At 38.2% G+C, this 25,163-nt stretch overlaps 1 protein-coding gene across 1 annotated transcript in view; it reads left to right on the forward strand.

Annotated features, from left to right (window-relative positions):
• Positions 1–25,163, forward strand: part of MYO3A (myosin IIIA) — a 218,340-nt gene that overhangs the window by 154,188 nt on the left and 38,989 nt on the right. The window contains exons 22-27 of the mRNA XM_044227979.1: positions 4,364–4,443; positions 4,910–4,987; positions 8,337–8,542; positions 17,389–17,500; positions 20,049–20,211; positions 21,817–21,940. Coding sequence (XP_044083914.1) covers positions 4,364–4,443; positions 4,910–4,987; positions 8,337–8,542; positions 17,389–17,500; positions 20,049–20,211; positions 21,817–21,940 — 763 coding nt within the window. The remainder of the gene's footprint in view (positions 1–4,363; positions 4,444–4,909; positions 4,988–8,336; positions 8,543–17,388; positions 17,501–20,048; positions 20,212–21,816; positions 21,941–25,163) is intronic.

Raw genomic sequence — 25,163 nt, forward strand, 5'->3', positions numbered from 1 at the left:
TCTATAGATCTTGGAGTTTTATCAGCTCTCTCATTCCTGATCTGAATCTTTTGTGTCCTCTTTCACTTTATTCTTGATAGATTTTCTAGAGATTTGTCAATTTTACTGATTTTCTCAAAGAACCAGTATATAGTTTATAGTTTCACTGATTTTTTTCCATTGATACTGCTTTCTATTTTGTTATTTTTTCCCTTCCTTTATTTCTTTTTTTTGGGGGGGGAGGTTTCATTCTTGTTTCCTTTCTTCTGTTTACATGGGGTTTTATTTAGTCTCCTTTTTTCTAATTTCTAAGGTAAGGTCATAGGTCGTTGATTTAAGAAAACATTTCTTTTCTAATGTAAGTAGTTATATAGATTATGTATAAGTATTAAATTTTCATTCTAAAAATATTGGGATTTTCCATATTTTTGTGTTGTGACCTTGTAATATAATTCTATAGTGCTCAGAAAGCATATTTTGTATGATTTAATCCATTTAAATTTACTGAGACATGTTTTATGGCCCAGAATATAATATATCTTATTTTATGTTTCATTTACACTTAAAAACAATGTGTATTCCACTGTGTTGGATGGAGAATTATATAAATGTCAATTGAGTCAACATGGTTGATAGTATTGGTCAAATCCCCTATATCCTTACTGGTTTTTTCTCTCCTGGTTCTACCAGTTACTAAGAGAAGAGTTTTGAAATATCTGATTATAATCCAATTTGTCTATTTTGTCTTTCATTTCTATCAGTTTTCACTTCATGTATTTTTAAGATTATTGGAAACATAAACATTTAGAATTATTATGGCTTCTTTTTTTTTAAAGATTCTACTTATTATTTATTTGACAGAGAGAGAGAGAGAGAGAGAGAGATCACAAGTAGGCAGAGAGGCCGGGGTAGCAGGCTCCCTGCTGAGCAGAGAACCTGATGCGGGGCTCGATCCCAGTACCCTGAGATCATGACCTGAGCTGAAGGCAGAGGCCTAACCCACTGAGCCACCCAGGTGCCCCTAGAATTATTATTATAGCTTCTTGATGACCTGACCCCTTTATTAATACTATTTTTATCCTTGGTAATAGTTTTTGCTCTGAAATCTACTTTGCTTGATAATATAGAGATTCCAACTTTCTTAGGATTAGTGGTTGAATGGTATGTCTTTTTTTATACTTTCAACTTCATCTTATTTTTGTTTGTATTTAAAGAGGGCTTTTTTTTGTAAACAGCATTTAGTTGGGCCTTTTTAAATTCTAAATATGTCTGCCTTTTAATTGAGGTGATCAAACCATTTATATTTAATGTGATTATTGATATGTTGGGTTTGACTGACTCTACGATTTGACATGTTTTCTCTTGGTTACATTTGTTATTTTCCCTAGTCTTCACCTGAGTTCCCCTCCTTGCAGTGTAAATCTCTTTAGACAGAAAGCTAAGATACTCATCGGGCTCACCTCATTTGTTTGCCCTCATTCGGGGATCAGTGTCCTGTACTGTTCAATGCACAATGTATAAACACTGTTATTCCTAGACAAATATGGTATGATTCTTCAGAATAAGGTACTTCGGGCAGTTACAATCATGCAGACAGAAAGCAGAATGGTGGTTGCCAGGGCCTGGGGGTGGGAGGAATGGGGAGCCAGTATTTAATGGGTATAAAGTTTCAGTTTTACAAGATGAAAAAAGTTATGGGCACGTATGGTGGTGATGGTTGCATAACATTATGAATGTATTTAGTACTACTGACCTGTGCACTTATAAATGATTAAGATGCTAAATTTTATGTTATGTAAGTTTTACAATAAAAAATGAAAAGGAAGAAAAGCTGTTGCCTCATATATATTGTATGGTTGTTTGTTGGGTTTTTTTCTTTTAGTCATTCAGTTAATCCAGTCTGTGTTGCTTTATCCTGCCCAGAAACAAATGTCTTCAATTTTGACTTTAACAATTGTCATCTCTTTCTATATCCACCAACTGCATCTGTGCACTTAATGTCATGTTTTTTACCTTTATAAAATACGCAACCATATTCTCAATACTATGTTCTGTCTCCTGATTCAGCAAAACCATGTTTCATTAGCCAGGGAAAAGAGAATTTCGTAATCAAAGATGTTTCAGTGACTCCAGATCTCAAAGCTATCAGAGACATTTGGGTTTTATATTCACCTAGACATGCAAACATAATAATAATAATGAAAACAATAAAAATACATAAATTTGTTTATTTTTTTATTTTGCTTAGAATTTGTTTAGAAGTTTAGAAGTTATTTAGAAGTTGCAATGTGTTAGGCACTGTGCTGACTACTTTTATTTACTCCTAATAGCAACACTCTGAGGAGGAACTACTGTTACACTGAGACACTGAGTCTTGGAAATGTTCAGCAACTTTCCCAGTGTTGCCCCTGTGGGAAGTCTTATAAGTGGGCTTGAAAGTTTGGGTTTTTCAATCCCATATTACACTGTCTCCAAGATTCTGAGATAACCTGTCGCATGTATGCCTTAAAATATGAAATACAGTTCAGCCATTATTAAGAGGAAATGTACTACAGTTCCTTGTAGCTTGCATTGCTACCTTGGTTTATTACAGGTTTGTTCATCAGTCAGCTGTAAAGGCAAAGTGGATATATTTTCTGAAAATAAGATCTATGCTAATTTTAGTTTCTGTTGATATGCATTAATGAATTTTTAGAAGGCTTTAATTTATTTTGTTGTTAAAGAATTTGATGACTCATGTATAAATTCTGTTACACTGAAATTATTAATCCTTTAGTGAATTTCCTCTAGTCTTTCAGTTTTCAGAGAAACTTAAATTTTTAGTTCTTATTTAGCTAATATTAAGTAATGGTATCTATTAAGTACTGGGTTTATTCTAATTAATGTGTCTATTAGTCCTTTGTATTAGTCTGTAGTAATTTTGGTAATTTTTTCTAAAACTTCCCCTAAAAAAAAAAAATGAATGTCCACAGATGCCCCTCTGAAGACCATGTGTTATTATCTCTGTCCACTCTGCTGTCTGCTGTCTGCAGTAAGTCTCACAGCTGAAGAGGGAACAGTCCAGTGTGCAGCCCAGCATGAAAGCCAGTGTGCACACCCATCACAGCACTTTTCCTGATAATGAGGGAAGGGGGACAACAGCACAGCAGAGGCACTGTCAGCTGCATCCCAGGGAGGGTCCCACCTGCATATCACTTCAGAGGCAGCTTTCACCACCACAAAGAATGTGAAGGATTTGTCAAAAACATGTCGCCTTGGGGCACCTAGGTAGCTCAGCTGATTAAGCACTTGACTCTTGATTTCAGCTCAGTTCATGATCTTGACTCAGTCATGATCAGAGGGTCTTGAGATTGATCCCTGCATCAGGCTCTGCACTGGGCATGGAGCCTACTTAAAATTCTCTCTCCCTCTCCGTCTGTCCCCATCCCACCCCTGGCATGCATACAACACTCTCTCCTTCTCTAAAAAACACACAAACAAAAAACATGTCACCTCTACTTCTCACCTAAAAGAATGAAAAGAAATAATCTTTCTGAAGTGATACTGAATTTTTGAGATATATTTGAACATTACTGGTGGGATGATGAACTCTTGGATTGTGGATTGGTTGTTTATTGTGCTTGCTGAGGTGTTGGACAAGAGAGAATAAGAATAAACATTTCCAGGCATGCACCATGCACCTGACATACTGTCACATGTCATCAAAATTCTGTGAGGCAGGCAACATTATCACCATTATATGGTTTCAAAATGCAACTCAGAGACTAAGTAAATGATCCACAGGCAACACAATTTAAGTACTACAGCTAGTATTCTAATCCATATCTTCCCGGCTTCTGGGACCATAATTTTTCACTACACCAGAATATTTTCAAGGCCTTGGGTTGTGCACATTTAAGTAGCCCTAGCAACAGGCACATATTTCTGAATGTTAGATTGAACATATCCATTGCTTTCAACCATCCTTGATTTTCTTATAACTATTTCATATGAATTAATAATCCATGCAATTTTTAAGGCCCATCGTAAAGTGTACCTTTGCATTAAAGAAAATCTCAGAGCCATTTAACACATACATGCATACATACACATGCACACACACACAAAGCAAATTAGTTGATATCATCATATCTTGTAGCAATTAAAGGAAATCCAACACTTACCTATATTTCTTCTAAACTCCAAACTGTGTTTTTGCTGAATTTAAAATTTATTTAAAATTATTTTGTAATATTATTTTATCCTTAAATTTCTCATAAATACTTAACCAAGGATAACGATTATGACATCAACAATGTTTATTTTAATACTTAACTAAATGAGGAAAGTCTTTTAGTGATTAAGAATTTTAAAATGTATGTTAATTTCCTCCACATTCCTATAGGTAATCTGCCACATTCTAAAACTGGAAATTTAATAAATTATCAAATGAGGACTTCAGAAAAATCAATCAACTTGACCAAGGTAAGAACATGCATTTTGTATGACAGTGAGTCTAAAAATCTAACCTTGACAACAACAGTGTTTGTGTGCTCCTAAAAGTAAATAGCATTTTACTTACTAGGTTTTCTCCCTTTGATCTTTCTTTTCTGCTTAAACAGCTATGTTATGTTCATATTACTGCTAGCCACTAAAAGAATCATGCAGTTATGATACATTCCTAACCCTTCCTTTATAGCTCGTTTTAATGTTACACTAAGACCAACTTAAAAATATATTAAGTTCTAAGACTCTCACGTTCCCTGCACGACCAATTAAAATTCTAGTGGGGTTGACAAAACAATTACCCTAAGCAAAAATATTAACCTTTTGTTATTTTATGTATTTGAAAGCATAGACCATGAAAACCCGAAGAAAATTCCGTGGGCTCCTTGTAGATCATAGAGTACAGTGGATACTGAAGCATCACTGTCTTTCTTGGTCTTTGTAGGATCAAAGTGGAGAAGCCACACGTCATGCCATAGAGACAACCAACATGAAGACACAAACAGTGGCATCATATTTTAGAGTAAGTTATTAAATTATGGTGTGTTGTGCTTAGGAATGTTATTTATTTCAGACAGGGGGAAGGGCAGAGTGAGATGAAGAAAGAGAACCCTAAGGAGGTTCCACGCCCAGCACAGAGCCCAATGCGGGGCTTGATCTCATGACCCATAAGATCATGACCTGATCCAAAATCAAGAGTCGGAGGCTTAACTGACAGCCATTCAGTCACCCCAGGAATGTTATTTATTTATTTTAATTTCTTTAAGATTCTATTTATTTATTTGAGAGAGAGAAAGTGAGAGAGGATACAGAAGGGGGAGAGGCAAGGGAAGAGGGAAAAGCAGACACTGCGCTGAGCAGGGAGCCCAACACGGGACTCCCTGGGACTCTGGGATCATGACCCGAGCCAAAAACAGACACTCAACTGAATGAGCCACCAGATGCCCCCGTTATTTATTTTAAATGAGAGTTACAAATCAAAAGCTAGTAATAAGTATCACAGTACTATTAGCAAAAGATAATTCTCATTGTATTCCATTTACTGTTTGTTAGATACAGAACATAGTAGGGAGTACTGTCAAAAACCCATGGGTTGGTTTGCTTTGATATTTTATCTATAAGATTATTGCATGCTAAGTTAATCAGAGTTTCTACTTTGGTTAAGATTCATCCAAAGAACCAAACACATTTCCACTAGAACAAAACCTGACAGGTTTTTTAATTCATTGCTATGATAAATACCTATCATTTCTTCTTCCCACTCCTAAATGATCTTGGGGTGGGCAGATGGGACAAGGCTGAGTTTCCAGGTCCATTCCATATCTCCCTGCACATAGACAAGGTGAAAACCTCAAAAGAAGAACTGGTACAGGTGTGGGGCAAGGAGAAAGGATATCAGGGAAGCATAGTAACATGCCAGGAAAGTCAGCCACTGTGTCCTTAGCATGAAGTCAAGGCGACCTTATCTTACCTTTCTTCCTTGGACAGTAGGGGAGAAAAGAAAACTTCCTCTGTTCTCTGAAGAACTCTAGATACCCTTGCCCTCATTATTGGTGTCCATTCTTCTTTATCTCTTCAGATAAAATCGTGTTGGGGCACCTAGGTGGCTTAGTCAGTTAAATGTCTGCCTCCCTCAGGTCATGATCTTGGGGTCCTTTCCCTCCACGCCTCTCTCCACCTCTCATGCTGTCACTCACTCGCCCACTCTCAAATAAATAAATAAGATCTTTAAAAACAATTAAAAAATTAATAACAGATCATATTAACCAGCCAATGAAAATGAAGAAAATACCAACTAAAAATTGGAAATTATTAGTAGTATAACTCAAGGCAGAAGGGGTGGAAATTAGGCTAAATTTACTATAAGTGTTGAGTGAGTAAATTCAGTTTTCTAGCAGAATCATGAAATGCTTTTAAAAATAACTGGGTATTTAAAAAAAGTATTATTAAATACTTTTTCAAGTCGTAAGCTCATAGCAGAGAGTGTGTGCTTAATCATCTTTGAGTAGCGCGTAGTACCTTTATATGCTTACTATCTCACATTTCCTGCTGGTACCTTCCAGCAAGACCACAGCAGAACGAAATTAGCAAGTGCACTTACAGAGAGATTATCTCCCTTTTTTAAAGTGAGTTATCCAAGACCATCATCAGTCCACTGTTGCTGCGTCCAAGACTGTGCGTGTGTTTAAAACATTAGTTCGTAAAATCATTTTCCTCCTCAAGCTGAAGTGAAAAGTGATAGAAGATAATTCCACATAGTATATAAGGATTTTTATTTTTTTAAAGATTTTTTTTTGACAGACATAGATCACAAGTAGTCAGAGAGGCAGGTAGAGAGAGAGGAGGAGGAAGCAGGCTCCCCACCGGGCAGAGAGCCCGATGCGGGACTCGATCCCAGGACCCTGAGATCATGACCTGAGCTGAAGGCAGAGTCTTTAACCCACTACCCAGGTGCCCCTATAATGTTTTTTTTTTTTAAGGGACTCCCATGTGGCAAGCCCAGCTGTGAGAGGATCACATCCGAGTTTCAGTGCTCAAAAAGAAGCTGAGCAAATCCAAGGCTTTGTCATTTGTGTAATTCCATATTTGGCTTCCTCTGGCTTTGTAACCATAAGCTTCTGTTTCCAACACTAAAAGCAAATCCAACCAACACCAACTGTCTCTGTTCACACATTCCTTTTCTTGCCATTGAATAGCAGCGCTGCTCTTCAACATCATTTTCTAAGATTCTCTTTTTAGGCGAACTGTGATTATTCTAATGTTATACTTAGTTGTACTGTCATTGGCTACCACTTTAATAAGCCATTGGTGAACACACATTTTTCCTATCTATGTGACTTTGAAAATTCTAAAATAAATAAGAAAATTATCAAGCTAGAGCAGATTAGAATACTTAAATGTGCTTGCTTCTTTTTGTAACTCCTACATCCTATATAGTAAACTGCTTTCACTTCTCATTTCTTACCTTAGCCCAGGAGATGATTCTGACAGGCCTTGAAGGGTTTACTGTCATACTTTCTATAAAGAAGGAATTAGACAAGGTAGTTAATAATATAAGCAAGAAACTAAGTCATATGCCTTAATATTATATATCAGCAAGCTTCCATGAAGGGATATAATTACTTACAAACAAATTATATGAAAAGTAATTTTTTTAAAGATTTTTTAAAATTTATTTGACAGACAGAGATCACCAGTAGGCAGAGAGGCAGGCAGAGAGAGAGAGAGAGAGAGAGAAGCAGGCTCCCTGATGAGCAGAGAGTCCGACTCGGGGCTCAATCCCAGGACCCTGGGATCATAACCTGAGCTGAAGGCAGAGGCTTAACCCACTGAGCCACCTAGGTGCCCGAATATATGAAAAGTAATATTATCTGTTAATTAAAGTTGCCTTAAGAATGTACAGGCAACCTTGTGATAGCTAAGTTCTGAGCTAATGCCTCTACATTTTCTTTTAGTAGCTGTGTTTTAAAAAATATGCTAAAAATAAAATTTTCATTAATATGGATTTTTCTCCATTGACTGCGAATTAATGTGAACATTTGTAACATTCAGTTTTCAGGAGTTTTTTTCTTATAATAAAAAGAAAGACTTCGGACATCTGGGTGGCTCAGTCGGTTGGGCCACAGCCTTCAGCTCAGGTCGTGATCCAGAAGTCCTGGGATCGAGTCCCACATCAGGCTCCTTGCTCAGCAGGGAGCCTGCTTCTCCCTCTGCCTCTGCCTGCCACTCTGCCTGCCTGTGCTCGCTCTCTGTCTCTCTCTCTCTGACAAATAAATAAAATATTTTTAAATAAATAAATAAATAAAAAGACTTACGAGCCTCTAAGTTTATGCACGTTACACTGAGAAATTTATTTTTCTTGCATATTACAGTATTCCCTGATGGATTTGTTATCCAAAATGGTGGTGGGCCAACCTCACTTTGTCCGTTGCATCAAACCCAATAACGAACGTCAGGCAAGAAAATATGACAAAGAGAAAGTTCTCCTACAGCTGCGCTACACTGGAATTCTGGAAACAGCAAGAATTCGGAGGCTGGGCTACTCTCATCGGATACTTTTCTCCAACTTCATAAAACGGTACGTGGATTTCTTTTCAAGGTTCCAAGTACAGTTTATGGAGAAATTCATCAGAAGAATTACAGGGAACAAAATAGGAAAGAGAATCACTCAGCTGTTCTAGGTTGGAGGCATTTTGTTTTTGCAAATGATTGTTCACTGAAAGAGCAGGTAACGGGCTGGAAGCTTCTGTTGCCCGCCGGGAGATCCGATGGGGCTGCGTAGGGTTCATGCCATGAGCAGGACGATCGAAAGGCCTAAGCAGTTCTGTGCTGAGCTCTTAGAGGGTCTGGGTTCTCAACTCAGTGCTCATGCTGGGTGACCCTTGGGCTGTACCAGTGACTCCCAACAGGGGGAGGTTTTTCCCCCTCGAAGAATGTTTGTTAATATCTGGAGATATTTTTGGTTGTCCCAGCTGATAGGATGGAGGTTGCTGTTGGTATCCAGCACATGGAGTCCAAGGATACTGCTAAGCATCCTATAGCAAGGAAAAGCCCCCACAGCAAATAATTTTCCAGCCTAAAATGTTACCCATGCTGAGATTGGGAAACCCTGGCCTGTACTGAACCTCATTTTTCCTCTTATTTAATAAATCTGTCATGACTGCCCAGTGGAACTGTGATAAGGATCAAATGAGACTTGATCTCCGTAACAGTATTTAGAAAACAACAGTAAGGACACCTGGGTGGATCAGTTGGTTAAGCAACGGCCTTCGGCTCAGGTCATGATTCTGGAGTCGCAGCATCAAGTCCTGTGTCAGGCTCCCTGCTCAGCGGAGAGTCTGCTTCTCCCTCTGACCTTTTCCCTTTTCATGCTCTCTCTGTCTCATTCAGTAAATAACAGTATTTAGAGAACAAAAAGACTCAATTAGGGTTAAGCAGTCCTTTTAATATTTGAAATTAATGTAAAATGAATTAAGCTATACATTACATATTTTTTATTTATTATTTTTTAATTAACATATAATGTATTATTACCCCCAGGGGTACAGGTCTGTGAATCGCCAGGTTTACACACTTCACAGCACTCAACATAGCACATACCCTCCCCAATGTCCATAACCCAACCACCCTCTCCCTGCCCCCGGCAACCCTCAGTTTGTTTTGTGAGATTAAGAGTCTCTGATGGTTTGTCTCCCTCCCAATCCCATCTTGTTTCATTTATTCTTTTCCTACCCCCCCAAGCCCCCCACGTTGCATCTCCACTTCCTCATATCAGGGAGATCATATGATAATTGTCTTTCTCTGACTGACTTATTTCGCTAAGCATAAGACCCTCTAGTTCCGTCCACATTGTTGCAAATGGCAAGATTTCATTTCTTTTGATGGCTGCATAGTATTCCATTGTATATATCTATACCACATCTTCTTTATCCATTCATCTGTTGATGGACATCTAGGTTCTTTCCATCATTTGGCACTGTGGACATTGCTACTATGAACATTGGGGTGCACGTGCCCCTTCAGATCACTACATTTGTATCTTTAGGGTAAATACCCAGTAGTGCAATTGCTGGGTCGTAGGGTAGCTCTGTATTAAGGAATACATTTGTGATGATATAGAGGTTCAGTACTTTATATATTTAATATTTCAAATGCCTGTTTTTTATATTTATCAGTTGTATGATTACTATTAGCTATTAAACTTGAAGTTTCAATTTTCCAAACTATTACAATTTTCAGGTGAAGTCTAGCATTTGAGAAGTTCCCTATATGTAACATTTTCTGGCCTTTTCAGAGTGTACAAATTAGGATTAAGAACTAAACAGTTTCTAACCACCCCCCCAAAACAAACAAAACAACATCTTGGCTTATGTCACGCACTCTTTCACTTGTGATAACCAAGACCCTCACTTACTTATTTTATTTTATTTTTATTTATTTTATTTTACTTATAAAACAAAAATTCTAATTATTTTTGCAAATTATTATATCTTCAGCAATCTGTGGTAGTTCTTGCCTCCCCCCCACTTTGGAAACCTGGCAAAGAAAAGAAAGGTATTTTTTTAAAGAGAAAAAGAAAAGAAAGGTTTGAAAGCATTCAGGTATTCAGTAATTATTATCTAGCTTGTTTTTTAAGAAATAAGTTTTTAAACCTAGTAAATAAATAAGTAAATATTTCCTTTTGATTTATAGTTAAGGAAAAAAAAAAGATAAGAAAGGTATTCATTTTGAGCACCTTAAAGTAAAGGAAACCCTACCACTTCTTCATGATGGAGAGCCAAATTACACAAACATGGTAACTCTCATAATCAGCAAATCTTCAGTGATCGTTTAAGACAAACTTTAAAGGCTCAGACTGTAGGGTTCAGAAGTACAGTAATCATCCAATCACTGACTTACTTCCCTTCTCACAGAGCAGACCCAATTTTATATCCAAAACTAAGAAATAAAAAATACTGGAATTTCTTACTGGCTATCAGTAAATTCTTCATCCTGTACGTGAATGCAGAGAACCTAAAAGTACTTGATACAAAGAAATTTCAAAGGTCAAATTAAAATCGAAATATGACCTGTTTTCTTTTTTTTTTTTTAAGATTTTATTTATTTATTTATTTATTTGTCAGAGAGAGAGAGAGCAAGAGCACACAAGCAGGCAGAGTGGCAGGCAAAGGCAGAGGGAAAAGCAGGCTCCCCGCCAAGCAAGGAGCCCAATGCAGGACTCGATCCCAGGACCCTGGGATCATGACCTGAGCCGAAGGCAGTGGCTTAATCGACTGAGCCATTCAGGTGTCCCATGTTTTTCATTTTTTAGAAGAGTTGATCTTTAACTTGCTTACAAATTAATATAAATAATATTAATATAATATTAACATAATTACCATGGCATTTCAGTGACCTTTTCTTTAGGTACTCTGCTGGGGCACCTGGGTGGCTCAATTGGTTAAGTGTTTGACTCTTATTCTTGGCTCAGGTCTTGATCTCATGTTTGAGAGTTCAAGACCCATGCTGGCCCCATGCTGGGAATATGCTGAGCATTTCAGAGGACACCATAGTTTAAAACTGTCTTGAACCTCAAGAATTAACCATCCAGTTAAGATGGCCAGAGTCATAGAAAGTTAATAAGCAATGGAAGGTAATAAATACCAAGATCCAAGGGAATGATATACACAGTGCAAGAGATCAGAGAAGAGAAAGATTATCTCCAGGAGGGCCCGTAAGAGAATCAGGGAAGAAGGTTTAAACTAGAATCTAACGGTAGGTGCCGTTTCTGGAAAAGACAGGAAAAATCTTTCTCAGCATACTGTTTGGCGTGTCAAAAGCTTAGAAGGTTTTGGATTTGTCTGAATTAGCACAGTGGGCATTAGTGAAGTGACAAAAATTGGCAGAAGATAAGATGGGAAAACTGACCAGGTTAAAATCACATAGAGCCTTGAATGCCATATTAATTATAGTTTCAGCTCATAGTTTTACACTATGGACAGTAAGGAAACTATGCCTATTTTCTTGATGATATTATAGTTGAAAGTTGCTTATTTAGAAGGTCAGAAATGAGAATAAATTCATAAATGTATTTCAAAGTCCCATGCTATATAGAATACCAAATTACTACATGATAAATGAGGAAGGAGGGAAAAAACTAAGTATACAAAGAACACGAGAATAGCTATTCTGAATACAGGAAGTTCCAGAACTAAAAGGCTAAACCTTTTCTCCGTCACTAATTTGAAATCTGTCATCTAAATTGGCAGAGACTCTCAGGAGACAGAACAATCTTCAGAGACCCCGTGGAGGTGTAAATAGAACGAAATCATTCTCCTCTGTCCTGCCTTAGCCTTTGACTAACCCTCCGTGTGAGATGCAAAGTTCATCAGACGCTTTGTCTCTTCTGTTGTAGATAAACTGTTCTGTTTTGTGAAAAAGAAATAATCGTAGGGGAAGATACACTACATGAACTTACCTTGCACAGGGTTTTTACTATAGTTGTTTCAAATGAACCCTTATACTCAGAGGCCCCCGGAGTGGGCTCTGTTTTTCCACGAGGCACGTACACCCCGTGGTTCAGCTTCTGGAACTCTAACACAACCAAGACTCATTGAAGGCACTAGTGTAGGGAAGTAGGAAAGTACACATGCTTTGAAGTCAGAAAACCCAGGTTTTGGGGTGGGGGAGAAAGAAAGAAAATCTAAGTTCAAACCCCAGTTCTATCACTATCAAACTGTGTGACCATGTTCAAAGTGACTTTGAGTAACTGCTGTAAGCTTCAAGCCTTGATCTTTCTCATCTGCAAATAAAGGTGATGGTAACAGTATCTGCTCGTTAGGTGGTTATGAGCACTAAATGAAATAATATATATGGCGTTTATTCATAGAACAAAATGTCATTAATAAATTTTAGTTATAACTATTTTCATTATTATTCTTGCCTCAGCCCCAAGCTCCCCAGTGCTGAGGTCTTGAATCCCACAACAGAAACCATCAAGCTGGCCCATTAAAAGCAAAGCAGAAGAAAGTATGTTGGGGTATGTGGGGACTTTCCTCCATAGCAGTTGGTCCGTCTGGATGGTTATTAACCCAGCAAGTCCCAGAAGCAGGTCATTAGTCCTTTAGCAGACATTTAATTGAGCACCCATGGTGTTCTAGTCCTTGAAAAAAAGATTAACCCCAATCTTCATCCAAAGATTAACAGAAGAGCCTCTGACATTAAGAAACTCACAGACTAGTTGTGGGAAGAATGACCTAATTATGTACATTACCATACAATGTCATGTCAACTCCAGGGACAAGGGTGCCCATCTGTTGTGTTCACTGCTGGATCTCCAGCACTTAGAAGGGTCCCTGGCACATAGCAGGCACTCTATAAATATTTATCAAGTGAATGAAAGAATAGTGGATTTACTTTTTAAAATTTTACTTATTTATTTGACAGAGACAGACAGAGGGGGAACACAAGCATGGGGGAGTGGGAGAGGGAGAGGGAGAAGCAGGCTTCCCACTGAGCAGGGAGCTGCTGACCTGACCTGAGCTGAAGGCAGACACTTAACCGACTGAGCCACCCAGATGCCCTTATGTAATGTGTTTTTGAATCATGTCACCTCAAGTGCAGGCGTAAACAGGTTGGCAGCAAACACAGCTCACCCAGCAGGAGGGGAAGCACACAAGCCCACAAGTGAGTGCTGCTACCTGTGAGCTCCAGGTGTGCCATGGATCCCAGCCGATGTGTCTTACCCAGGGAAAGAGAATGCCAGTTAACCCAGTTAGTCTATTCATCAAAGATACATGAGGGAGGGGGAGACAAACCATGAGAACTGTGGACTCTGAGAAACAAACTGAGGATTTTGGAGGGGAGGAGGGGTTGGGGGGTTGGGTGAGCCTGGTGGTGAGTATTATGGAGGCCACTTATTGCATGGAGCACTGGGTGTGGTGCATAAATACAGTGAATCTTGGAACACACACAAAAAAAATGAAATTTAAAAAAAAGGATACATTAGGGAGAGTTTCTAGAATATCAAAAGCGTGAGTCTTCCATAATGGAACAAGTGGTGAGGATGAAGGACACGAAGGCAGAGAGAACAACACGTACAAAGACAGGAGGCATGAGCAAACATGGCCTTTTGGCATAATTTTAAATAGCTTTTATGACTGGACCTCGAGCTGTCCATGGAAACTAGCCAAAGGTGAGGCTGGAAAAGCAGTCAGGGATACGGAGGAGGAGGGTGTTTTCATGCCCATCTTTGTATATGTCAGCTCATTTTAAATGACTGCTTTTTGGCAGGTGTGACCTTTGTATTTCCTACATTTTTGCCGCTCTCCAAATTACATACGTTGTGTGCCCAGCCTTTGAAGGCACCTGTTTTTGACATCACGGCTTAGAACTAGGGATATTGTTGGAGGCTTTCAATTCAGGAAAGGACATGATCAGATTTTCATCTTATTAAGACAGTTCAGACAGAGCTGGGGGAGGGTGGACATGACCAGTTGGAAGGCAATTACAGAGGGCCAGCGGGGGGAGGAGATGATGAGTAGGTTCAAGCAGTGGCAGTAGGAATAGACAGAAAGAAATGGATTTCTGAGCAGTTTTTAAGCTTGTTGGATGCACTGAGTGGAGAATAAGGAAGAATGTAGGACAACACACAGATTTCTAGCTTTATTGCCTTTGGAAAGGAGGTGATACCATTCACAAGGGTAGAAACTAGCAGAGGAGAGGGAAAGTGATGACTTGCTGAGTTTGGAGTGTCCGTGGGATGAGCAGGGAGGTGTAGAGCAGGCCGGCAGAGGTGATGTGTTTCGAGTTGGTGTAAAGAAGGCAGAAGAGGAAGATTTAGGACTCATCCACTGGAGAATGGTCAGAACTCTGCCTGTAGATGAGACCCCTGTGGGGAGAGCTTTAGAAAGAGACGGGACATTGGAGAACACTAGCATTTGTGCAGCAAGTCTAAATGTGAGGCATGGCAGGAGACCAACAGGGAGAAGAAGCCAGGGACAACATGGGATACAGTTGTGGGGACACTCAAGCCAGAGAAAGGTGTCAACGATATCCAAATCTACAGAAAGAACACTTAGGGTTAGGATGGAAGACATCCCTTTAGATTTCATCTCTAAAACATCTTAGGTGTTGGAGTAAGAGTCCTCTTTATTGTGTGACTAAATCAGATTCCAGGAGCTACACAGTGATGGGAAGTGGAGAAATGGAGAGCTACTTTAAGCAATCTTTCAACTGATCTCTAAAGCTAGTAGGAGACAGAGAATTCTTTCAGGTGAGACAGATGGAGAGGGTTTGTTTTGTACTAAATGGAAGGAGCCAGGAGAGAGAAAAGGGATTGAAAATACACAGAAGAGAAGAGAAGGAGGAGGTAGCATCTAGAACATGGGCAGATGGAGGGTGGAGATCTCCTCTGAAGAAGAAGAAGAAGGGAAGAGTGGACAAACGTATCTATAGCTGGGAAAGAGATCAGTAGAGCTTGGCTCTCGAGGCCTCTGGTAAACTAGCAGTCACGTTTACCTGCTGAGAGCAGTGCAGAGAGGGGAGAACAGGGCAGGAGAGATTAAACACTTGTGAGGACTGAGTGAGGAATGTGGTCGTGGACAACAGTCAGATTCTGGTATTTCTGTGTGTTGGGCTAACACAGGAAACTATGGGCTTATAGGGGAGAACACTGATAATGAACAGTGATTTTCCCTGGCAGGTTTCCAAAGCCTGACAGGAAGGCCGAGAACAATGACTGGGTGTGTCCAGGTTTGTATGTTTGCAGAGCACATGCAACAAAAGACCAAGAGGGAGAGGAGGAGTCCAAGATGGCGGAGGAGTAGGAGACCTTAGTTTCATCTGGTCCCAGGAATTCAGCTAGATAGCTTCCAAATCATTCTGAACACCTGTCAACTCAACGGGAGACATAAGAAAAGGATAACTGTTACTCTACAAATAGAAAAGGGAGCTCACTAAGGGTTGCTCATATGATGAGCCATGAGATCCTGGCTGGATCTGGAAAGAAGCAAATCCAGGAGATGGTTGGGAGGCTGAGAGGACAGAGTCGCTCCTCAGTCACAAGGTGTCCACAAGTAAATTTAGTCCTCAAGTTGGCAGTCCTGAAGGATAAGGGCCCACTAATGGGTACACCTTCCCCCAAGATTATTTATACAGGCAGCAAAAACTATGATCATCCCATCTTTCTAGACCATTCGAGGTCAGAATTCTCCAAAGAGCCTAACAGAAACTGGTTCATCCACATATTTAACAGGATGACATTTGGTGGAGCTAGAATATGTTCTTCTTAGAGGTTTTATATACGGGCTCATGTTTAGATGAAGAAATTGGTACTTAAAGAGGTTCCCTGGTGTGTCTCAGTTTACACACGTAATTAGTCAATACCAGAACTCAACTCTCCTGACCATGCTACCCCAGTCTTCCACACACCATGACCTCTCTTTTGAAATTCAGAACCTACCAAAACTCAATGCTTTGTCTCCTCTGGACTGGCAGGTTAATCTTGCACCGAGAAATTAAATAAAAACAAGGAAGTGTTAAAAACTGTAGAAAGCAGACTTTTTTGCACAAGATTGTTGACCAGGGTAAACCAGATTTGCTTCCTTTCATTCACCTGGTCAGTTTAAAAACCTTAGGGCCTATTTCAGTTCTCTCCAACATTAAGCCCTTACTTCCTTCCTTTCCTCAACTATATGTATTAAACCAATAGAGAAAATGTCCAGGGAGAGACATAGTGTAACTCAAGGAAATACAGTGATCAAAGGCATATATACAGTGGCGGGAGGTTTGCAGAGAATTAAGCCCTTCATCCAATTTTAAGATCAGCTTCCAACATTTTTGTGAAGGTAAAAAAAATAAAAAATAATAAAATCTTTCCCTCTGCTTCTTGCCACTGCCATCCTTCTGCTTTTTGTACCCAGGAAAAGTTTGCTTTTCTAAAAATACTCAAGTAGGTTTGGAGGGTCAGTCAGTTAAGGGTCTGCTTTCAGCCCAGGTCATTGTCTCAGAGTCCCGGGATCGAGTCCCACATCAGGCTCCCTGCTCAGCAGGGAGTCTGCTTCTCCCTCTCCCTCTGCCTGCCACTCCCCCTGCTTGTGCTCGCTCTCTTTCTCTCTCTCTGTCAAATAAATGATAAAAATCTATTTAAAAATACTCAACTAATTTTTTTTTTTTTTTTTTAGTGATGGGGTTTTTGTGGGGGGGATTTCAGTGGTAAGTGTTGAAAAGTAATCACTAAGCTGAGAAAACAGTCCTCAAATGTACACAAACAGACTGGTCTGAATTTTTGTCAGTCTACTTGTGAATTCTGAGAATGCCAGCAGGATCCCCTGCATTAAGTCTGGGAGTCTCTTCCTTCCCTGCACAGAGTTGTCGAGTGTCCACCAGGCTACTGAGGTGTGGAAACTTTGTGAAATACTAACCAGCCCTTTCTTCCACTTGAAGGTACCATGTTCTCTGCTACAAATGGAACGAAGAGCCCCCAGTGAGTCCCGACTCCTGCGCCGCCATTTTGAAAAAAGCTGGTCTGGATAATTGGGCTCTTGGAAAAACAAAAGTAATGTTTTCATGTAATTTTTAAGAAGAAAACAATTAACGATTGTGCTGGCTTTACTGAGCATTCTAACATTATACAGTGCTTGAAAATCTTATGGCTTTTTTGTGTTACCAAATCTCTAGCTTAAAATAGGGAGTATAGATAGGATTTATAAATCTATAAAGGTTTTCTTCAGCAAAATGAAACACTTTGTTGTTATAAAAGTTTCTTTTAAGAAATCCAAGAAAAGTTTCTCTTGAAAATTTATCAAAAAACAAAAAAAATTTATCAAAGAAAATTCTTCATTTCAGATAGTACTAAAAACATACTGACACATTTTATTTTATTACCACCAAATATAGTCAGTAAATATTCAGAATACATTAATATATATTAATATCATATAATATAGATACAGAATATATTCTGCAGAGAATCATAATGATCTGAATTATAATTACCTAATTTTTTTCTTCCTAATTCTCAAATCTGCATCTGCTGTAAACTTGAAATTTATCTGGAGCAAACTATTCACATTGTTAGTAAACTTGCCATATGTATTTGGAGATCGGTGTGTTTATGTATTGAACTTGAGACCTGAGAGATCTTAATATACTTAATCCCTTCAAGAATGGAGTAAAAAAAAAATAATAAATTTTGAATATGGAAGTAAGACAGGTTGTGTCTTGGGGAAAGGATGGCTTTTCAGATACCCTCCAGCATGATAAAATGGGGAGGTAAGGAAATAAAGAGGGTACCAGGTCTCAGGGCTACACTAAATGTATCACTGGGGGCCAGTGGAGAAAAGAGCCAGTCTTAAGAGAGGAAGTACTCAGAGACTGAGCGCTCTTAGAATAACCAGGGTCAGCCCTACCACAGACCTACAGAGAGTGAAACATACTTCCACATGAGTTGTTATCTTGGGGTGGAAGATGCCAAAGAGAATTTTCACAATATTCACGTAAGTCACTCCCGTAACAATTTAAGGTATTTAAAAAATATTTCTCTTTGGCTGAATGCCCTACGTATCCAGTAATCCATATTTCCTTCAGTAATGAGTAAGGAGAGATCCTGAGCACCAAAAAGATGCGTGTTTTATTTACACCATTTTCTTTTTTTTTTTTTTAAAGATTTTATTTTTTTATTTGACAGAGATCACAAGTAGGCAGAGAGAGAGGAGGAAGCAGGCTCCCCACGGAGCAGAGAGCCTGATGCGGGGCTCGATCCTAGGACGCTGGGATCATGACCTGAGCCAAAGGCAGAGGCTTTAACCCCGTGAGCCACACAGGCTCCCCTATTTACACCATTTTCTTTGAGATGATCACAGTGATGAATTTCATCAGGCTGAAATCTCACGATTTATGGTCTGAAACACATGCCTGACTTCCAAACAGAGTTCTAACTTGTAAAGAGGCCCTTTGCAGTTCCAGTTCTGCTTGGTATTTAAGTAGCATTTTAAAGCTATTTGTTTTTTTTCCACTTCACCTTTTCCAACTCATTAAGACGGATAAAAGTATTCAATACAGAAACATTTCTAACGCTGTGCAAAATAAATGAAGAAATAAAAGGATGACCTTTATAAACAGATTGACTTTTAAGTCAATTATCAACAGTAGAATGGACTAAATATATTAACACGTAGAGTCCCATAGAAATTAAAACTGGATTCCATCAGAACCTATAATGCTAGACTGTTTTCCTGTGATGCCGAGCTTTCAAGTAATGGAACTAACTTTCCGTGTTTCCAGTTCTCATGACTCAGCTTACTTTTGAATTGAAGTAACTCTCTTAGTGTGTTCCATCAACTTCCTTTTAGGTAACTTTTATTAGTAAATATATTAAAAGAAAAAAAAATCTTCGTATTTCCTGGAGGAGGAAGAAAACGCTTAAATGAGTTTATTTCCCTGATTCATTTTGGTTATACAGTGATTGAAAAGTCAGCCCTCCTTTCTCGATGGTGGCCACTGGTCTGGTGAGAATGTTATTAATTGGGGCCATCGATCTGCCTTATTCCCCTTGTGAGCCCCTGAGGGACCGCACCCCTGCCTTATTCACCTCTGTATCCCCAGCAGATGAGTACATAACAGCAGGTCTCAATAAAGGTTTGACGGGTGAATCACTATACCTGTAAGTGTCCTCTATCTTGCAACTAGGTTTGTAAGATTTTTTAACTTTGGGAAATATAGTTTTTAAGAAATGCAAAAATTAGCTTTGCTCCAAATATATGATGCTAAAACTTCAGTCAAAAGCTGAACACCCTCCACACTTACTAGCCCATTCCACAAAACCAATTGCAAATAACCGTACAATTGCTAGACAGTATTCCTTCTCCAACAGATGTTTCCTTCAAGAATAGAAATCCATAACGCGGGGCACCTGGGTGGCTCAATGGGTTAAAGAATAGAAATCTATAACGTTATAGCAAAATCCAGGCCAAAGAAGTGAAAGGTAGTGATGTCCAAAATCTAAAAAGAGTCAGAATACAGTCTGTTCTGCAAAGCATAGCAAATGACATGTTCACATTTGTGTGTCATCGGTTTTATTTGTATTTTATTTTAATTCTTCTAAGGTATTCCTGAAATATTACCATGTGGAACAGTTAAATTTAATGCGAAAGGAAGCCATTGACAAGCTTATTTTGATTCAAGCCTGTGTCAGAGGATTCTTGGATTCAAGAAGATACCAAAAAATACAGGAGAAGAGGAAAGAGAGTGCTATAGTAATACAGTCAGGTAATCACTTAGGTGATCTCCCGATGTAACAAAACATAATGTTACATCGGGGGATGGACATAAAATCTAATCATATATGCAAACCTCCATTTTTACATAGCTTTTGTGTTTCATTCCAGACTCTGTCATGTTGATATTTTCTCTATGCCACATCTAAATCAGATTGTTTTAGTGATGGGCACTTTTAATATTTGAAGGCTTTGTTTTAGATAAAATAATTCAGTTTTTCAATTTACTGTCAGGCATCAGTGAAACACAGTTGACCTATTGTGCAAGATACAACAAGTGATCGAATTAATTACAAATTACAAGAATCATATTATTACATCCCTTGGACAATAATATTTTTCCTACTTTATTCCAAAGGTTACACTTGCCCTGATTTTTGACCACTTGATTAAATCTCATTTTGTTAAAGGTCATCCATTTCTTTCTGTTAACTCTAGGGAAATAATATTTATAATCTTACTTCACACGTTTTTATTAAAATGTTTCAGTGGGCTTTAGATTTCACTTTCCATTTTTCCTAGGAGAAACAAACCTTAGAGCCTGGCATGGTTTCATACAGTAAATATTGGACTTCCATAGTAAAAATTTAAAAAAAAAATACGGTTTTTCCATAGTAAAAACGTATTTTATTCTGCAGCTTGATACACACTCCTACTACAAGAGAGGCACTCTGATGTTTTCTATTATGGTTTATTTCACTTCATTTTTAGACACAAGGTTGGGCCCACTAAATCAATTCTCTAATCCACCATGGATTTGCAGCCTGCCTTCTGGAGAACACGGACATGGTGGGCAGAATCGTTGACTAACATTTGAAAGATTCATGTTCTAGTCGCAGGTCTGTCCGTTCGTAATGGTTCATGTCTTTGGGGATTTTAAAGCCCTTAACTTCTCGCTGAAACATCAAAATGCAAATCCCTATAATTTGGGATCAAATTCTTTATCCTCAATTCCAAAATTTGTAAAACACTAAAGAAAAGGTTTATCATACCTCATCTAGCAGTGAAACATGACCTAATATTTATAGCCCTTTATTCATCGCCCGTGGTAAAATACAGTTTTCCCGGAGAAATAATCATGGTTTTGATTATGGAATGCTTCGCTGGCATGGGGAACGTTACAGAATGTATATTATTTGCTTGGAATTACCTTTATAAAATAAAAAAGCTTAAATCTGAATTCTGAAATGTATCTGGCTCCAAGGATAATTTCCCAAAAAGTCCAAAACATCACACTTAGATAGGGACTTTCTCCCATAAATAGCCAAAGTAGTTATCAGCAGATTTTAAGCAAATGAATACATTTTGTCTTTCTCATCAGCTTAGCCAATCTCTTTCATTTCAGTTTCATCCCCAGACTCTCCTTAATACAAAAGGTGCCTTAGTTATTTTCTTACTATAGCTTGTCATCTAGAAGAATCTAGTTAATGAACAAGACTTTTTAATGAACAGTATTTTCAATGAACATGTTCTATTTGGAGTCTTTAATTTTCCTCTTTGACACTGATGGTCAAAAAAACAAAGTGTTTCTATTACTTAAGTAATGTGTCTTTGTCTTTATTCTAATCAGCACTGCTCCCCACCTTATGTGTTTCAGCTGCAAGAGGACATCTAGTCAGGAAACAAAGGAAAGAAAATGTTAACATGAAAAACACAGCGGTAACAACCATTCAAACCTATGGTCAGGAATTTGACTACAAGAAAAACTTTGAAAATAAAAGGTATAATGATGTTCATTCTTATGCCATTTTTACACTGTACATTTTTTCCAAATCTGTGAAGTCAATATAAAGTTCACAGTCTTTCTTGCACCTAATCAGGTCTGAATACTGAACCATTAAATGTCAGTGAACACCCAGTGGCCGCTCTTGTGTTCTTCGTCCTATTGGGAAGTTCACTGGCATTTCTCACTGATGACCGCCCTTTCCTTCCACAGCTTTTCTCTTCCTAGGCTTCTGCCAGACTTCTCTCTACATTTCTGCTCCTAATTCTAAGTACCCTTTGCTCATTCCTCCTCTTCTCCCCATATTTAAATCCTCCTTCACATCTAAATATCATCATCTCTGGGCTCTCTCATTCATTCCCATGGCCTAAATATCCGATATGCCATTAATTCATAAAACGTAATCCAATCTTCAATACATGGCCCTTGGCCCTTTCTTCTCTTGAACCTCCATATCATATTTCTAAGTGCGTATTAGTAGATCCACCTGAATTCATTCATACAGAAGGCTTTATGCTAAGCTGTGGGGACACATAGATAATTAAGACAAAACCCTGGTCCTAAAAGTTGCTCACAGAGTCATGGGAAAGAAATATAACCAATAAATGCATGATTCTAGAAACACAGGTTAACTCTACTGTAAAGATATGCAAAGGGTACAGTAGGGACGTGGAGGGTCTCGGTAGGGATTAAGGGGAAGGAATATAAATATGTAGATTTTGCCTCATTGATAAAACTTGAATTGATCAAAAGATGCCTAAGTTGTATCTCTCTATAAGAGATAGAGGTCATTCCAGCCCCAATCCCAGGCCCCTTGTCTTTTTTTTTTTTTTTTTCCGAATTTACTGGGATTGAATTGGCATGTAACATTGGGTCAGTTTAAGGTGTACAACATGATGATTTGATGCATGTATATACTGTAAAATAATTTCCACGGTGAAGTTAGTTAACATTTCCCTCACCTCAGTAATTACAACTGTGTGTGGTAAGAACACCTCCCTTAGCAACTTTCAAGTCCATTATACAGTATCATCAAGAGCCACCACGCTGTACGCTAGATCCCAAGAACTAGTTCATCTTTTTAAAAATTTCCACTCCACTGAGGTATTTACATAGAAAATGTATGGTTTACAAATAAAATTATAAATTATTTACATATAAAATTATATTTAAAGTGTGCATCATGATGATTTCATATACATATACACTGTGGCAGGATTTCCCCATTTAATTCATTACTGCATCCATCACCTTACATAGTTCTCTTTGATGCTTTTTTGGTGAGAACATTTCAGTTGTACTCCCTTAGCAAAATTCAGTTCTACTGAACAGTGATTACTCCTACTCATCAAATAGCTGGAAGGCTCTATCCTTTTACCAATCTCTCCCTATTTCCCCCACTTAACCCTTTCATAGCCAAAACTCTGTTTCTTTTTTTGTGTTTTTTTGTTTGTTTGTTTGTTTGTTTTTCAGATTCCACACATAAGAGATACCATGCAGTATTTTTCTTCCCTGTCTGGTTTATTTCATCCATGTTATCAAGAAAGACGGGATTTCCTTCTTTCTCGTAGCTGAATAATACTCCATTGTATACATATACCATAACTTCTTCATCCATTCATCCATTAATGGACACTTGGGTTATTTCCAGCTCTTGGTTTTTGAGAGAAATACTGCAGTGAACATGGAAGTGCAGAGATCTCTTTGAGATCATTGTTTGTTTCCTTTGGATATAGTGCCAGAAGTCGGATTGCTGGTATTGCTATTTAGTTTTTTTGAGGAATCTCCATATTGTTTTCTGTAATGGCCCCAATGTACATTCCCACTGACATACAGCATTCTCATTGCATAAGCACTCTCTTTTCTTCACATTTTCACCAATACGTGTTTTCTCTTGTGTTTTGTGATAATAGCCATTCTCACAGGTGTGAGGTGACATCTCATCAAGATTTTGATTTGTATTTTTCTGGGTTATTAGTAATGTTGAGCCCCTTTTCATGTACCTGTTGGCCATTTTCATATCTTCTTTGAATAACATCTGCTCAGATCCTCTACCCATTTTTAAATCAGGTTATTTTTTTGCTATTGAGTTGCACGAGTTCTTTATATATTTTGGATATTAACCCTTTATCAGATATATGAGTTTCACATATTTTCTCCCATTCAGTAAGTCACCTTTTCATTTTATTGATAGCTTCCTGTGGTGCACAGAAGCTTTTTCTTTTTTTTTTTTTTTATTTTGTTTGTTTGTTCTGGGGTTTTTTGTTTGTTTGTTTGTTTTTAGCTTTTTCATTTTATGTAGTCCCACTTGTTCTTTTTTATTTTTGTTGCCTTTGCTTTTGGCATCAAATCCAAAAAAACAAACAAACAAACAAACAAAACCATTACCAAGACCAGAGTTAAGGAACTTACCGCCTACATTTTCTTCTAGGAGTTATAGGATTTCAGGTCTTATGTTCAAGTCTTTAATCCATTTTGAGTTAGTTTTTATAGTAGTGTAAGACAGGAGTCCAGTTTCATTATTTTGCATGTGGCTAATTTCCCAACACCATTTATTGAATAGACCATTCTACCTTCATTGTACATTCTTAGCTCCTTTGTCATAAATTAATTGACCATAAATGCTTACACGTGTTTACTTTGGGCTCTCTATTCTGTTCTATGAGTCTGTTTTTAGGCCAGTACCACATTGTTTTGATTACTATAGCTTTGTGATATAGTTTGCTTATCTTTTTCTCATTACTTGTATTCTGACTAATATAAGCATTCTCTGGGGGTATTTTGAAGGTATTCAAAATATTAGCATAGTATTCGAAGTATTCATAGTATTCAAAATACTAGCGTAGCCACTCATTGAAATGATGGGTTCTTGGTACCCCACCTAGTTCTCTGTCCCTGGCAGAGTAATAGAGACTCTACTGTGCCTCCCACAAAAACCTAAAGATGCTATCATAGGCCTAGGAAGTAGCCAATGGGATTAGGAAGTTTGAGTTCCGGTAACTTTTTCCAAGTTCAGCTTTAAGACAGGTCCTTATGTACAAACAGACTGCAAAAGACCAAAATTCTTCCATGGCTTTCCTGAGCTAAAATTGAAAAGTTTTTGGCAAAACTCCCCCAAGTAGCATATCAGGTTATGACTTTTTCACTGTACCTTAGCACACTTTTTATGGCCATATTGCCCTTGTGAGGGTTTTGTCCTCACCAAAAGAAAAGAAAAAAAA

The sequence above is a fragment of the Neovison vison genome, chromosome 12, assembly GCF_020171115.1.
Source record: "Neovison vison isolate M4711 chromosome 12, ASM_NN_V1, whole genome shotgun sequence".
Lineage (NCBI taxonomy): Eukaryota > Metazoa > Chordata > Mammalia > Carnivora > Mustelidae > Neogale > Neogale vison.